This window comes from Lampetra fluviatilis, chromosome 15 (genome assembly GCF_964198595.1).
Source record: "Lampetra fluviatilis chromosome 15, kcLamFluv1.1, whole genome shotgun sequence".
Taxonomy (NCBI): domain Eukaryota; kingdom Metazoa; phylum Chordata; class Hyperoartia; order Petromyzontiformes; family Petromyzontidae; genus Lampetra; species Lampetra fluviatilis.
This window is the reverse complement of record NC_136289.1, coordinates 15028251-15042580: the sequence shown is the minus strand read 5'-3', so window position 1 is coordinate 15042580 and position 14330 is coordinate 15028251. Positions and strand designations below refer to the sequence as shown.

Below are 14330 nucleotides of genomic sequence, written 5' to 3'. Positions count from 1 at the left end.
CGCACGGAGTCCGCACGGAGGTGGGGGGGAGACACCCGCAGACGAGCGCCTGGGACGGCGGTCAGAACAGGCGCTGGCAACAATTTCCCGAGGTCTGTGGTCCTATATTTGGATGTGTGTCGAACTCCAACATTTATGTCTTACACATGGAAGGAAACCGGAGCACCCGGAGAAAACCCACGCATTGCGAGGGAGGTAACACTCAATCCCCGTACAAATGGAATTCAGCTGTAAATTAAGCCACTTGCTGTACTGCCACGGCACCCTGGCCATAAGCCAGGAGATGGCGACCTCGAAGCCCATGGGTAGGGAGGGAGTTTCCCGGATGAGCAGGATTCACCAATCCCCGCTGCCCACACAGCGCTGCACTCCAGGCCACGTGCAGCAGCGCGGCCCCCAGCACCGAGCTGCACAACACGCGCACAGCCTACGTGCCGATCCACTGCTGGATGGTTCAAGCAAGCCTGACTGCTGGCAAGACACTGAATCCCGAAACTGGTCCAGAGTTTTGTTTGTTTTGAATCAATGCCGCTGACATTACGCCGTCCCAGAAGGAGGACGTGTGTGGGCTGTCGGGATCTGTAAGCCACACTCTTGTCTTGTACGTGGAGATGGATATGCGAATGAGTCACGTCGTTTACATATTGATTCGGACTTGAACGAACATCATCGACCCATGGCCTCTGTACGGCAGTCTTCAACCTGGAGACCCCGTGGCTTCACTGGCAGCCCAGAGTCAGCTGCTGCATGCAACACACTTGGGGTACCCAGGAAAGCCTGACCGAGTCCTGCCAAGTTTTGCAGTCAGCGGCGATGATTTGGTATGCATTACTGAGTTAAGTAATTTGCGGTGTAATTTTTTTTTTCCATTTGGCAAATTTGTAACCTGGCGACGGAATACATTACTCCTCATTCGGAATGCATCTTTCTTGCAAACGGTGAATACGCACCACACTATTAACCAGGGCGGCTTGCCTGGGATTAGAGCCACAGACCTCTGCAACAACGCGCTCCCACTGGACCGCATCGCCGCTATAATTACTCTATGTTTTACTCAGCTGGTTTCAATCTCCTAGCATCCTCCCAACCACTCTCTCCCTGCTGCCTTCACCAGCCAGGATCCCCTCATACCCCCATAGTGACCAAGGGTTCCCATTATGGCTCTGGAGCTAGGCGCCAGGAGAACGGCTCCATGCGCCGGGTGTAATTGGACTCGCAATGGCCACCACCACGCGGAGACGGCGGAAGTTGGCACAGAGCAAATGCGGGAGGGAAACTGGCGAGACGGGCGGAGTGGGGAGACACGGGGCGGTCGGAGACATGGGAAATATGGGAGATGCAGCGTCTCCCATCTCCCAAAATCTTCTGTCGCCCCACGTCTCTCCCCGCGTCATCCATCTTCCAGTGTCTCCCCACGACTTCCATCACCCCGGGTCTCGTGTCTCCCTGTATCCCTGTCTCTCATTTTCCCGGGTCCCCAATTTCGCCGTGTCTCCCCGCGTCTCCCATCTTCCCGCGTCTCTCGTTTCCCCTGGTCCCCCATCTCGCCACGTCTCCCATCTCCTTGCGTCAAACCCGGACAGACGACAGCACTAATTCGAACCCAAGTCGCTGGCTTCAGAGGCAGCCGCTGGTGCCGTCTGCACTCGGGATGGAAGCGAGGAGAGTTCCTTGTTTTCCTGGCTTCCGGGCAAGGGCCGTGTGGTTGATGGGATGTGTGTAAAAATAAAGATGTGAAGGAGACGAATTGTGTGCATATCTATGCCGTGACACCCCCCGCCACGGTGTTTCTTGTGGTTCGTGTCAAAGGGAAGGAGTCCGCCCTGTGCGCATTTCTTGACTGCGGCTGATGCGTAGGACGAGCGATCCACGGTGTGTCACTCGACCACCACACTGCAGGTCACAACAGCACACTTACTCACCAACTCACCCACCACCTCACCCACCAACTCACCCACCAACTAAGTCACTCGATCACCACACTGCAGGTCATAACAGCACACTTACTCACCGACTCACCCACCAACTCACCCACCAACTCACCCACCAACTAAGTTACTCAACCACCACACTGCAGGTCACAACAGCACACTTACTCACCGACTCACCCACCAACTCACCCACCAACTCACCCACAAACTCACCCACCAACTAAGTCACTGAACCACTACACTGAAGGTCTCCGCACCTCTCTTTGTTTCTTTCCTCGCACTGCTCCACTTTGGAATCCCCTCTCACATCCTCCCCGCCCCCCCCCCCAAGCTCTCACAACAATAACCTTGCTCGAATCAAGAACCGCGCTGCTCTCGCGTATCTGTCACATCTCTGGCCGCTTTACGTGATGGGCCGTTTGGCCGGTGCTCAGCAACTGCCATTAAAAAACAGTAATAATGATTACAACTCCAACGTGCGTGCGTTCCTCCTCCCCTCCCCGAGCCTCATCCCTCTCCCGGTTACAAACACTTTCCAAACAACCATTCCAGTCCAGGAAGGAAATAAGATATACAGTACCGTACGTCGAATCGCGATTGGGACGTGCCGTGTCTAGACTTGAGGTTCTTACTGCCGGTATTGGTGACAAGTCGTGCAATACATTTCAGTCCAGAGTTAAAGGGATGTCCTGCTCAACTCAACGATCAGACACTTCACCTCCCTCACATAGCTATCCCTTCATACAATACGCAAGTGGGTTTTTTTTAACACGCCACATCAGCCGCATGGTGGGATATTCCACATTACTATGGCGAGGGCGATTTCATTGTATCGATGTTGTACAGAGGGATGAGTGGCGGGCCGAGTACACCCCCAACGAGGAGTGCGTTGAGTTGAGAGATGGAAGGGACCCACCGAGAGGCATGGAGCAGCACTGCTGCGTCCTCTTGCAAGGGCGACGTCCAGTCGCCAGTGGTACAAACAATATGGAGACACTGACAGTTGTTATCCAATGGATATACTCATCCCCGGCATAGAAATGTGTAATTTCTGGCTCGCCAGCTCAGGCCTGTGCACAGGAGGGGATGGCGCGAGGCGCCTGCTCCACCTCTGGGCCCCTTCCCGGCCTCTCAACGCCACCAGCGGCAGACGTCGCTCACCCCCACCTCCTGCTCGGGTTGCAACTGCTGTCGACTCCATGATCATTGTCACCTCCTGGAGCCCACCGGCTCCACCTCCCAGCGCGGAGGAGAGGTTTCTGGAGGGCCCAAGGCACCCCCCCCTGCCCCAAGATCTCGGACCCGGAGAAAAATGTCCCAATCAGTCCCCCCCCCCTTCCCTCTCCTCCTCCCACCACCACCCGCCCCCACCAATGGCACCTGTTCCAAGTTGGTGAATAACGCCGTTGTTGTTTTTGCACTGATTTATATTTGCTTCCTTGTTGTACTTGTTTCGATGCGATTGCTTTTGTAGTTGTGGTGAGCCAGGTTACTTTTGCAAATTAGAATCTTATGGTGACCTTTCGAGTTCTCACCTGGTGAACAAAATTAACTTGAATCACAAAACCAGTCCTCACCCCCTGGGCCTGTGTCCAGGGGGTGACACACGAGGCCCAGCTGCAGCTCCTTACGACTACGCTACCCCCCCACTCACACACACTGCCGCCCCCCACTTACACGCACACACTACCGCCCCCCACTTACACGCACACACACACACTACCGCCCCCCACTCACACGCAACAACAACAACCGCCATTCGCCACTAAGTGGCGGTGACGTCACCACGACGCTTGTGCCAGGCCATGTGCACCTTGAGGCCACGTGAAGTGTCGAACGCCCGCTGGCAGGAGGTCACGGGGCAGACCCAGGTGCCACGGGTCGACTGACTGAGATGACCGAGATGACTGGCTGATGCACCACCTGTGCCCCCTACTGTGCCAACTTGCTGTGCTTTAGCCACCCGGCGCTCTGCTCGTTTTTGTGAGCGCCGCTCCTCCGCCCTCCGTTGTTGTTGGAGGGCGACTGCCTCCAACTGCCCAAGTAGCGTCCTTCACGAGCCTCCTCCACAGAGGCCGATCTTGACACCGCTGGTACCAGTCATCGGCAAGTCCACTCAGCTCCACGTCCTCCTGTACCACATCACTCCATCTCTTCTCTCGCCCGTGCCGTGCCCGTTTAGCCCCCTCGATCCGGCCGAACAAAAGCTGTTTAGGCATGCGGTGGCTGGGCATGCGGGCTACATGACCCAGCCAACGCAGCCTTGCCTGCTGGAGGAGCTCACCGATGGGACTTTGCCTAGATCTTTCAAGGATTTGTGAGCTCCTCACACAATCCAGCCTGGTTAAACCCAGGATGGATCGTAGGCAGGCCAGCCTACATGTTTCCAACCGGCGAAGATGCTCCATTAGGGGGGTCCACGTTTCGCAAGTGTATAGAAGGGAGGGAATGACTGTGGCCGAGAAGACCTGAAGCTTCGTTCGGAGCGACAGACCAAGCAGCTTCCACACAGTGTTACGCAACCGATGAAAAGATATTGCCACTCGACTGATTGGGAGTGAGACCTCTGCTGTTAAACTGGAGCCGGTCATAAGCACATTGCCCAGGTATGGGAAACTCTCCACTCTCTCCACTACTTCCCCATCACCGATTGGGAGTTGTGGGGGTGGAGTGTCCAATGGTACAAAATACCCAGGCAGGTGCTTAGTTTTGGTGGGGCTGATGGTAAGGCCCCACATCTTAGTGGCACGCTCCAGTCTCAGCAGCAGCGTCTCCAACTCCTCTTTTGAATGAGCAGCTATTACCAAATCATCGGCATACATAACTTACACGCACACACACTACCCACTCACACGCACACACTACCGCCCCCACTTACACGCACACTCACACACTACCGCCCCCACTTACACGCACACACACTACCCACTTACACGCACACACACATACAACTACCTCCCCCCCATACACACACACTACCGGCCTCCACTTACACGCACACACACACACAATACCGCCCCCCACTCACACGCACACACTACCACCCCCCACTCACATGCACACACTACCACCCCCCACTCACACACACTTACACGCACACACACACACTACCGCCCCCCACTTACACGCACACACACTACCGCCCCCACTCACTCGCACATGCACTTACACTCACACACTACCGCACCCCACTCACACGCACACACACAACTACCCCCCACTCACACACACACTACCGCACCCCACTCACACACAAACACACTACCGCCCCCCCACTCACACACACACTTACACTCTCACACACACACACTATCGCCCCCCACTCACACGCACGCACGTGGCTCCCATTGTGGGGAGGCCACGGGGCGGGTTGCGCGCTTCTTCACAGATGAAGTTGCCGTGCAAACAGCGACAGCTGCGCCAGAGGTCGCAAACGGGGTTTGATTCCTTACCCGTATCCGGCCGCACCAGGGTCGCAAACGGGTACCCGAACCCGGCCGTACCCGTACCCTACCCGTACCCGGCCGGGTACGGGGTAGGGTACGGGTATCGGGTACCTGATTGCAACCTCTGGGATGAAGCCATGTTGCAGGCGCGGGTGGGTTGATTCTAGGAACTTGAATTGTGAGAAGAGACAAGACGTTGGGAAATGAGTGACATTTAGTTACTCACCAGTGACTCACGGTCTACCCGTACCCGTACCCGGCCGCATCAGGGTCGCAAACGGGTACCCGTACCCGGCCGGGTACGGGTAGCCGGGTATCGGGTAGGGTACGGGTATCGGGTACCCGGTTGCGACCTCTGAGCTGCGGGGGTGGGGGCCACAGGGGTGGGAGGGGACGTGACCCGGTGACCTCTCGGTGATGAGATGTGGCGCCGTGTGGTGAAGGCTGCTGGAGGTGTCCTGTGCCGTGTGGGTGTTGGTAGTGTGTTGTTGGTGGTAGTGTGGGTGTTGGTAGTGTGTTGTTGGTGGTAGTGTGGGTGTTGGTAGTGTGGGTGTTGATAGTGTGGGTGTTGGTAGTGTGGGTGTTGGTAGTGTGGGTGTTGGTAGTGTGGGTGTTGGTAGTGTGGGTATTGGTAGTGTGTTGTTGGTAGTGTGTTGTTGGTAGCGTGGGTGTTGGTAGTGTGTTGTTGGTAGTGTGTTGTTGGTAGTGTGTTGTTGGTAGCGTGGGTGTTGGTAGCGTGGGTGTTGGTAGTGTGTTGTTGGTAGTGTGGGTGTTGGTAGTGTGTTGTTGGTAGTGTGTTGTTGGTAGTGTGGGTGTTGGTAGTGTGGGTGTTGGTAGTGTGTTGTTGGTAGTGTGGGTGTTGGTAGTGTGGGTGTTGGTAGTGTGGTGTTGGTAGTGTGTTGTTGGTAGCGTGGGTGTTGGTAGTGTGGGTGTTGGTAGTGTGGGTGTTGGTAGTGTGGGTGTTGGTAGTGTGTTGTTGGTAGTGTGGGTGTTGGTAGTGTGTTGTTGGTGGTAGTGTGGGTGTTGGTAGTGTGGGTGTTGGTAGTGTGGGTGTTGGTAGTGTGTTGTTGGTAGTGTGGGTGTTGGTAGTGTGGGTGTTGGTAGTGTGGTGTTGGTAGTGTGTTGTTGGTAGTGTGGGTGTTGGTAGTGTGTTGTTGGTGGTAGTGTGGGTGTTGGTAGTGTGGGTGTTGGTAGTGTGGGTGTTGATAGTGTGTTGTTGGTAGTGTGGGTGTTGGTAGTGTGGGTGTTGGTAGTGTGTTGTTGGTAGTGTGGGTGTTGGTAGTGTGGGTGTTGGTAGTGTGGGTGTTGGTAGTGTGGGTGTTGGTAGTGTGTTGTTGGTAGTGTGGGTGTTGGTAGTATGTTGTTGGTGGTAGTGTGGGTGTTGGTAGTGTGGGTGTTGGTAGTGTGGTGTTGGTAGTGTGTTGTTGGTAGTGTGGGTGTTGGTAGTGTGCGTGTTGGTAGTGTGGGTGTTGGTAGTGTGTTGTTGGTAGTGTGGGTGTTGATAGTGTGGGTGTTGGTAGTGTGGGTGTTGGTAGTGTGCGTGTTGGTAGTGTGGGTGTTGGTAGTGTGGGTGTTGGTAGTGTGTTGTTGGTGGTAGTGTGGGTGTTGGTAGTGTGGGTGTTGGTAGTGTGTTGTTGGTGGTAGTGTGGGTGTTGGTAGTGTGGGTGTTGGTAGTGTGGGTGTTGGTAGTGTGTTGTTGGTGGTAGTGTGGGTGTTGGTAGTGTGGGTGTTGGTAGTGTGCGTGTTGGTAGTGTGGGTGTTGGTAGTGTGTTGTTGGTGGTAGTGTGGGTGTTGGTAGTGTGCGTGTTGGCAGTGTGGGTGTTGGCAGTGTGGGTGTTGGTAGTGTGGGTGTTGGTAGTGTGGTTGTTGGTAGTGTGGCTGTGCAGTGTGTGCGAGTGACATGTGGGTGTGTGCAGTATAATGGAGAGCGGTGGCGCATCGGTTAGCACACTTTGTGCTCCGAACCCGGCGATCCGGTTTCCATTCCCGGACACGGTCAATACCAGTGGCGATTATCTGAACTTGTTCTGCGACTCCCCTATATCGAGTCATCATTAAATTAGTACCTAGTGCGATGTGTAAACATCAGCACTGGGGAGACAAAGGCGGCCGGGCGTGGTGCTGCCACTCACCCCCTCTTGTGCCTTGCCGGCCTTCATGGGTGCTAGTTAACAGCACTTGCCCAATTGCCTGTTGACGTCTATCCGGGGGACCTTTGTCTTTTTGTCCGCGTGTGCGTGTTGTTTGTGAATGTTTACATTTGGACAGAGGGTACTCACGCACTCGCTCGGCCCTCTCTAGAGTTGGGAGCAGCCTCTGAACCCGGAGTTGGCTGAGATCCAGAGAGTGGGACGGAGGGAAGAGGATGGGGAGGAGGAGAATGGAAGTAGGGGCAGAGGAGGATGAGGAGGAGGTGGGAGGGAGCTACGAGGATTTGGAGGAGGATGGAGGTGAAGGAGGAGGGAGTGAGGAGGATGGAGAGGGGGTGTGGAGGAGGAGGAGGAGCGCACGGGCCCGTGACGCGTCCTCAGCGCGCGCGTCACGGGCCCGCCCCGTGGCGCCGTCCTTGCCGCGCGTCCCTCCTGCCCTCCCCGAGCCTCCGAGGCGTGCGCTGAGGCTGGACACGGAGGAGGCTCGAAGTGAGCGAGGCGTCGCCACTGCGCCTGGGGAATGCGGGGCCGCGATTAAAAGGGCGACGCGGGCGACCGTCTGTCCCTTGCTTCTTAGCCACCTCCATTCACCCCCCTACGTGCGAAGTCGCGAACGGAGCGCGACCCAGGAGTCGCGAACGACTCGAGGCGGCAGCAAGAGCAGCAGGGTCAGCAGCTGCAAGGAGCGTAGTCTGCAGCAGCAGCAACAGCAGGTGTGGTCAGCACCATCAGCAGTATAATCAACAGCAGTGATAGCAGCAGCAGCAGAAAGCAACATAAATCATCAACAAGCAGCAGCATAATCATTCACAGAATCAGCAGGGTTCATCCCCATTAACAGCAACATCCGTGGCAGAATAATCATCATCAGCAGCAGCATAACGAGCAGCAAATATCAGTCATCGTAGCAACATCATCACCACTCGGAGCAGCAACACCACCCTCGGCACCAGTATCATCATCATCACGAGCGGAGGGCGGCGTCCCGGGATGGAGGTGGGCCACATCGGCACGCTGCCCGTGCCCCCCGCGGGGCCCGTGTTCCCCGGCAGCTTCAAGGAGCCGCGGCGCCTCTACTGCCGCAGCGCGGGCCACCACCTCCAGATCCTGGGGGACGGCACCGTGAGTGGCACCCAGGACGAGGACGATCCCCACGGTACTGCGCGGCGTGCCACTGACATACGGGCAGCGTGTGCGAGTGGAGCAGAGTGTCTGTGACTGTCACGCAGTGTCACTCATGGGACGTGTGACGGGGAGAGTGGGTCAGTTGCAGAGTCTGTGTCAGTGTGTCACCGAGAGAGGGTGCCACTGACACATTGTGTGCCGGTCTTCGTGTTGCACTGGAGCTATGCACGTTTACATCCAAATTGAAAACTCATTTCGTTAAAACTATTTTTGGTGTTAAATTTCGTGCCCTTCCCTCGCACCTCCGATTAGCACGGTTGGCTACGTACGGTGCAAAAGAGTTCAACATACAAACGTGTTAGTGTGCCAGAGTTATATAGTCTCAGTGATATAGTGTGTGTCGGTCAATGTGTCAGTGTCAATCACGAGTGTCAGTGTGTAAGTCAGAGGGCGTCAGTCCGAATGTGGGCCGTTTGCGACCCTGGTGCGGCCGGGTACGGGTAGGCCGTGAGCCACTGATGAGTAACTGTTTGTCACTCATTTCCCAACGTCTTGTCTCTTCTCACAATTCAAGTTCCTAGAATCAACCCACCCGCGCCGGCAACACGGCTTCATCCCAGAGGTCGCAATCAGGTCCCCGATACCCGTACCCTACCCGTACCCGGCCGGGTACGGGTAGGGTACGGGTACGGCCGGGTACAGGTACGGGTACCCGTTTGCGACCCTGGTGCGGCCGGGTACGGGTACGGGTAAGGAATCAAAACCCGTTTGCGACCTCTGCAGCTGCACGAGTGACCACAGCACATTTGATGAGTACACGTGTGACATGAGTGAGTACACGTGTGACATGAGTACACGTGTGACATGAGTACAGTGATATATCTGCCTACGCTTCTTCTGCTGCTGCTACTGATGATGATGCTACTGATGCAGCTGCTGATGATGCTGCTGATGCTGCTGCTGATGCTGCTGCTGATGATGATGCTGCTGCTGCTGATGATGATGATGCTGCTGCTGATGATGATGATGCTGCTGCTGCTGCTAATGATGATGATGATGCTGCTGCTGCTGCTGCTGATGATGATGATGATGCTGCTGCTGCTGCTGATGATGCTGCTGCTGATGATGATGATGCTGCTGATGATGATGCTGCTGCTGCTGCAAGCGGTGCAGGAGGTGAAGCGAGGCCCGGGTCCAATTTCACGACGATGATTCGTGAGATGGGTGGATGATGATAATAGTGGATGATGTTAATAGTGTATAGTGATAGTCGTTGATGATAGTAGTGAATGGTGGTGATGATAGTAGTGGATGATGATAGTTTACGATGTTGTTGACAGTGGATAATGACGGTGGTGTTGTGTAGGTTGTAGTTGGTGATTGTTATGGTGTTTGTGGTGGTGGTGGTGGTAGTACCTGGTGCGGTGTGTAACATTTCCACTCGGGAGACAAAGGCGGCCGGGCGTGGTGCTGACGACTGACCCCCTCGGGTGCCGTTCCGGCCTTTATTGGTGTTGCCCCAACAGTCTGTTAACGGATAGTGATGGTGGTGGCTGTGGTGGTTGTTATGGTGGTGGTTGTCGTGGGGGGGGGGGTCAGAATCAGAATCTTTATTTATCCTGGAGAAATCCGATAAGCTATGAAGCTTTTGTTCACAGCTGTCCAGTAGGGGAGGGTCATAAAGTTACAACAACAAACAGCGCCAATACGTGGTGGTGGTGGTGGTAGCGATGGTGGTGGTGGTAGTGGTGGTGGTGGTCGCGTAGTTGTACCACGCGCCGTGGTCATGAATCACCGTGGGCTGGAATGCTGCTTTGGGAATTCCCGAAATTCCCCAACTCGCCCCCTGGTGCGCCGTGCCAGTCCTGTTCGGTGATCGCTGGCAGCACTTGCCCCCACGGTCTGTGAGACCGCACGGTGGACCTTTGTCTGTGTCTGTGCAGCCGTGCTGCAGCTGCAGGCGGTGCGCCGCGGGGTGGTGACGATCCGCGGGCTCCGCGCCGAGAGGTTCCTCGCCATGAGCACGGAGGGACGCCTGTACGGGGCGGTGAGGCACTCCGCTCAGCTCACCACTCAGCTCACCACTCAGCTCACCACTCAGCTCACCACTCAGCTCACCACTCAGCTCACCACTCAGCTCAGCTCACCACTCCACTCGGCTCACCACTCAGCTCACCACTCGCTCGGCTCACCATTCATCACACCACCCGCTCGGCTCACCTACCACTCGGTTCACTGCTTTCTGAGATCACCACTCACTTCACAACTCGCCACACCACCGTATTCCTCGCTCGCCCTGCTATTCCTGGCAGCGTGGGAAGGGAGGGAGGGGGTCTACGGGTGGAGGGGGGACAGAGTGGAATGGAGGGGCGTCTGTAGGGGGATGGTGGAGGGTGTCTGCCTCACCCGGGCACTGTGCACGAGGGATCCACGCCTCTTCACGCTCCCCCCCTTCCTCTCTCCTCTTCAGGAGGCCATAAATGACGAGTGCTACTTCATGGAGACGCTGGAGGAGAACTTCTACAGCACGTACTGCTCTGAGAAGTACGCCGAGTGGCGCTGGTACGTGGGCATCAAGCGCAGCGGCCGCGCCAAGCCGGGCCCGAAGACGGCCCGCGGGCAGAAGGCCGTGCACTTCCTGCCCAGGCCCGTGAAGTGAAAGGCCCTGCCCCCCCCCGCCCTTCCTGTCACCCGGCCCGGTGCGAGTGGGAGGCCAGGCAGCCGGCAGGCCATCTCCACTCACGCAACACCCCCGCCCCTGCGTCCCCAGCTGCCGACCGCAGAACTGGGCACGTGGATGTCGCCAAATTTGGGTCTGACAGAGGGCTCCTTAGCAGCGCCCCCACCACAAGGACCTCCTGCAAAATAGGGTATTGCGGCCCCTGTGTGGGGGGCGGGGGGGGGGGGTTGTGAGGGTCTCCTGAACCCCTGAACCGCACGGCTGCCGCCCTCCCGCCGGTGCCTGCGACGCGGTCGCTATGATTCGGTTGCGCGACCAATCGGCTCGTCTCGCGACCCATCTCAGTTGCGCGACCAGTCGGCTCGACTCGCGACCCGAGTCGAGCCGACTGGCAACCGCTCGCGCTGGAGGCGGACTCGACCGCAAGCCGCCCTGTGAGCCGCGGCGCCGCGGTCGCCGGCGACAAGACGGGCGCCACGAACCCCCGACGCGTTCAGCCCTCGCGCGACAACCAACGAGGGCATCGACAGAGCGGCACCTCAAGCCTGCGATCGACGCCGCTGATTAACTCCGGCCCACTCACCGGCAGCCAGTCGCCTCCTTATTGCTCTACTGTCGCTACTACTACTACTACCATGGTTACTGTTCCCGTGAATTTTACTCATTTAGATTCCTCCACCCGTGTTGAGGACTCGGTCGACCAGACACACAGACTCTGTCATCTCAGCCATCTCACTGCGTTCAACCACCACACTGCAGGTCACAACAAAGCACTCCACACTCTCTCTGGTGGCCACGTGGTGCATGCCGGTACACTGCATTGTCAATCGTCGAATTCTTCGTTCGGATGCTCACGGTGACCCTGATGGTTACGCGCAGAGGTCCATCGGCCTCGGACTCACCCACCCTCCCACTCACCTACTCACCCACCCACTCACATAGTCACCCACACACTAAGCTACTCACCCACCCACTCACCTACTCACCCACACATTAAGCTACTCACCCAACCTCTCACGCACCTACTCAGCAGTCCATCGGCCTGGAACTCACTGCCGTTGCGCCATGTTTGAGACTCTTCACAGACATTTCACCAGTTCAGTTAGAAGATGCAACACAGAACTGTGTCATAGAGCTTGCAATGTGTACATAGTGTGCACTCGTGATAATCTAGATTATAAGAGTTGCGCGTTTATAAATGTACTTACTTAGTCACCCACCCACTCACCCATCCTCCCACCCACTCACCCATCCTCCCACCCACTCACCCATCCTCCCACCCACTCACCCATCCTCCCACCCACTCACCCATCCTACCAGCCACTCACCCATCCTCGCACCCACTCTCCCATCCTCCCACCCACTCACCCATCCTCGCACCCACTCAACCATCCTCCCACCCACTCACCCATCCTCGCACCCACTCACCCATCCTCCCAGCCACTCACCCATCCTCCCAGCCACTCACCCATCCTCGTACCCACTCACCCATCCTCCCACCCACTCACCCATCCTCCAAGCCACTCACCCATCCTCCCACCCACTCACCCATCCTCGCACCCACTCACCCATCATCCCACCCACTCACCCATCCTCCCACCCACTCACCCATCCTCCCACCCACTCACCCATCCTCCCACCCACTCACCCATCCTCCCACCCACTCACCCATCCTCTCACTCACTCACCCATCCTCCCACCCACTCACCTATCCTCCAAGCCACTCACCCATCCTCCCACCCACTCACCCATCCTCGCACCCACTCACCCATCATCCCACCCACTCACCCATCCTCCCACCCACTCACCCATCCTCCCACCCACTCACCCATCCTCCCACCCACTCACCCATCCTCCCACCCACTCACCCATCCTCCCACCCACTCACCCATCCTCCCACCCACTCACCCATCCTCCCACCCACTCACCCATCCTCCCACCCACTCACCCATCCTCCCACCCACTCACCCATCCTCCCACCCACTCACCCATCCTCCCACCCACTCACCCATCCTCCCACCCACTCACCCATCCTCCCACCCACTCACCCATCCTCCCACCCACTCACCCATCCTCCCACCCACTCACCCATCTTCCCACCCACTCACCCATCCTCCCACCCACTCACCCATCCTCGCACCCACTCACCCATCCTCCCACCCACTCACCCATCCTCCCACCCACTCACCCATCCTCCCACCCACTCACCCATCCTCGCACCCACTCACCCATCCTCCCACCCACTCACCCATCCTCCCACCCACTCACCCATCCTCGCACCCACTCACTCATCCTCCCACCCACTCACCCATCCTCCCACCCACTCACCCATCCTCCCACCCACTCACCCATCCTCCCACCCACTCACCCATCCTCCCACCCACTCACCCATCCTCCCACCCACTCACCCATCCTTCCACCCACTCACCCATCCTCCCACCCACTCACCCATCCTCCCACCCACTCACCCATCCTCGCACCCACTCACTCATCCTCCCACCCACTCACCCATCCTCGCACCCACTCACTCATCCTCCCACCCACTCACCCATCCTCCCACCCACTCACCCATCCTCCCACCCACTCACCCATCCTCCCACCCACTCACCCATCCTCCCACCCACTCACCCATCCTCCCACCCACTCACCCATCCTCCCACCCACTCACCCATCTTCCCACCCACTCACCCATCCTCCCACCCACTCACCCATCCTCGCACCCACTCACCCATCCTCCCACCCACTCACCCATCCTCCCACCCACTCACCCATCCTCCCACCCACTCACCCATCCTCCCACCCACTCACCCACCCATCCTCCCACCCACTCACCCATCCTCCCACCCACTCACCCATCCTCGCACCCACTCACTCATCCTACCACCCACTCACCCATCCTCGCACTCACTCACTCATCCTCCCACCCACTCACCCATCCTCCCACCCACTCACCCATCCTCCCACCCACTCACCCATCCTCCCACCCACTCACTCATCC

The 14330-nt window shown here is 57.5% G+C and overlaps 1 protein-coding gene across 1 annotated transcript; it reads left to right on the top strand.

The window, feature by feature from the left end:
• The first annotated feature begins 7890 nt into the window (after window positions 1–7890).
• On the top strand, window positions 7891–13181 carry LOC144936288 (fibroblast growth factor 1-like). The gene is made up of 3 exons (XM_078863362.1): window positions 7891–8683; window positions 10596–10699; window positions 11123–13181. The coding sequence occupies exons 1-3, from the start codon at window positions 8518–8520 to the stop codon at window positions 11309–11311; spliced, it is 459 nt and encodes a 152-aa protein (XP_078719488.1). The 5' UTR covers window positions 7891–8517; the 3' UTR covers window positions 11312–13181.
• The last annotated feature ends 1149 nt before the right edge of the window (window positions 13182–14330 follow it).

What these genes read in the sequence shown, in the direction of transcription:
- LOC144936288 (XM_078863362.1), top strand. Translation starts at nt 8,518, where the DNA reads ATGGAGGTGGGCCACATCGGCACGCTGCCCGTGCCCCCCGCGGGGCCC. An exon ending in GGACGAGGACGATCCCCACG is followed by an intron (nt 8,684 to 10,595) that starts GTACTGCGCGGC and finishes GTGTCTGTGCAG; the next exon opens with CCGTGCTGCAGCTGCAGGCG. An exon ending in AGGGACGCCTGTACGGGGCG is followed by an intron (nt 10,700 to 11,122) that starts GTGAGGCACTCC and finishes TCTCCTCTTCAG; the next exon opens with GAGGCCATAAATGACGAGTG.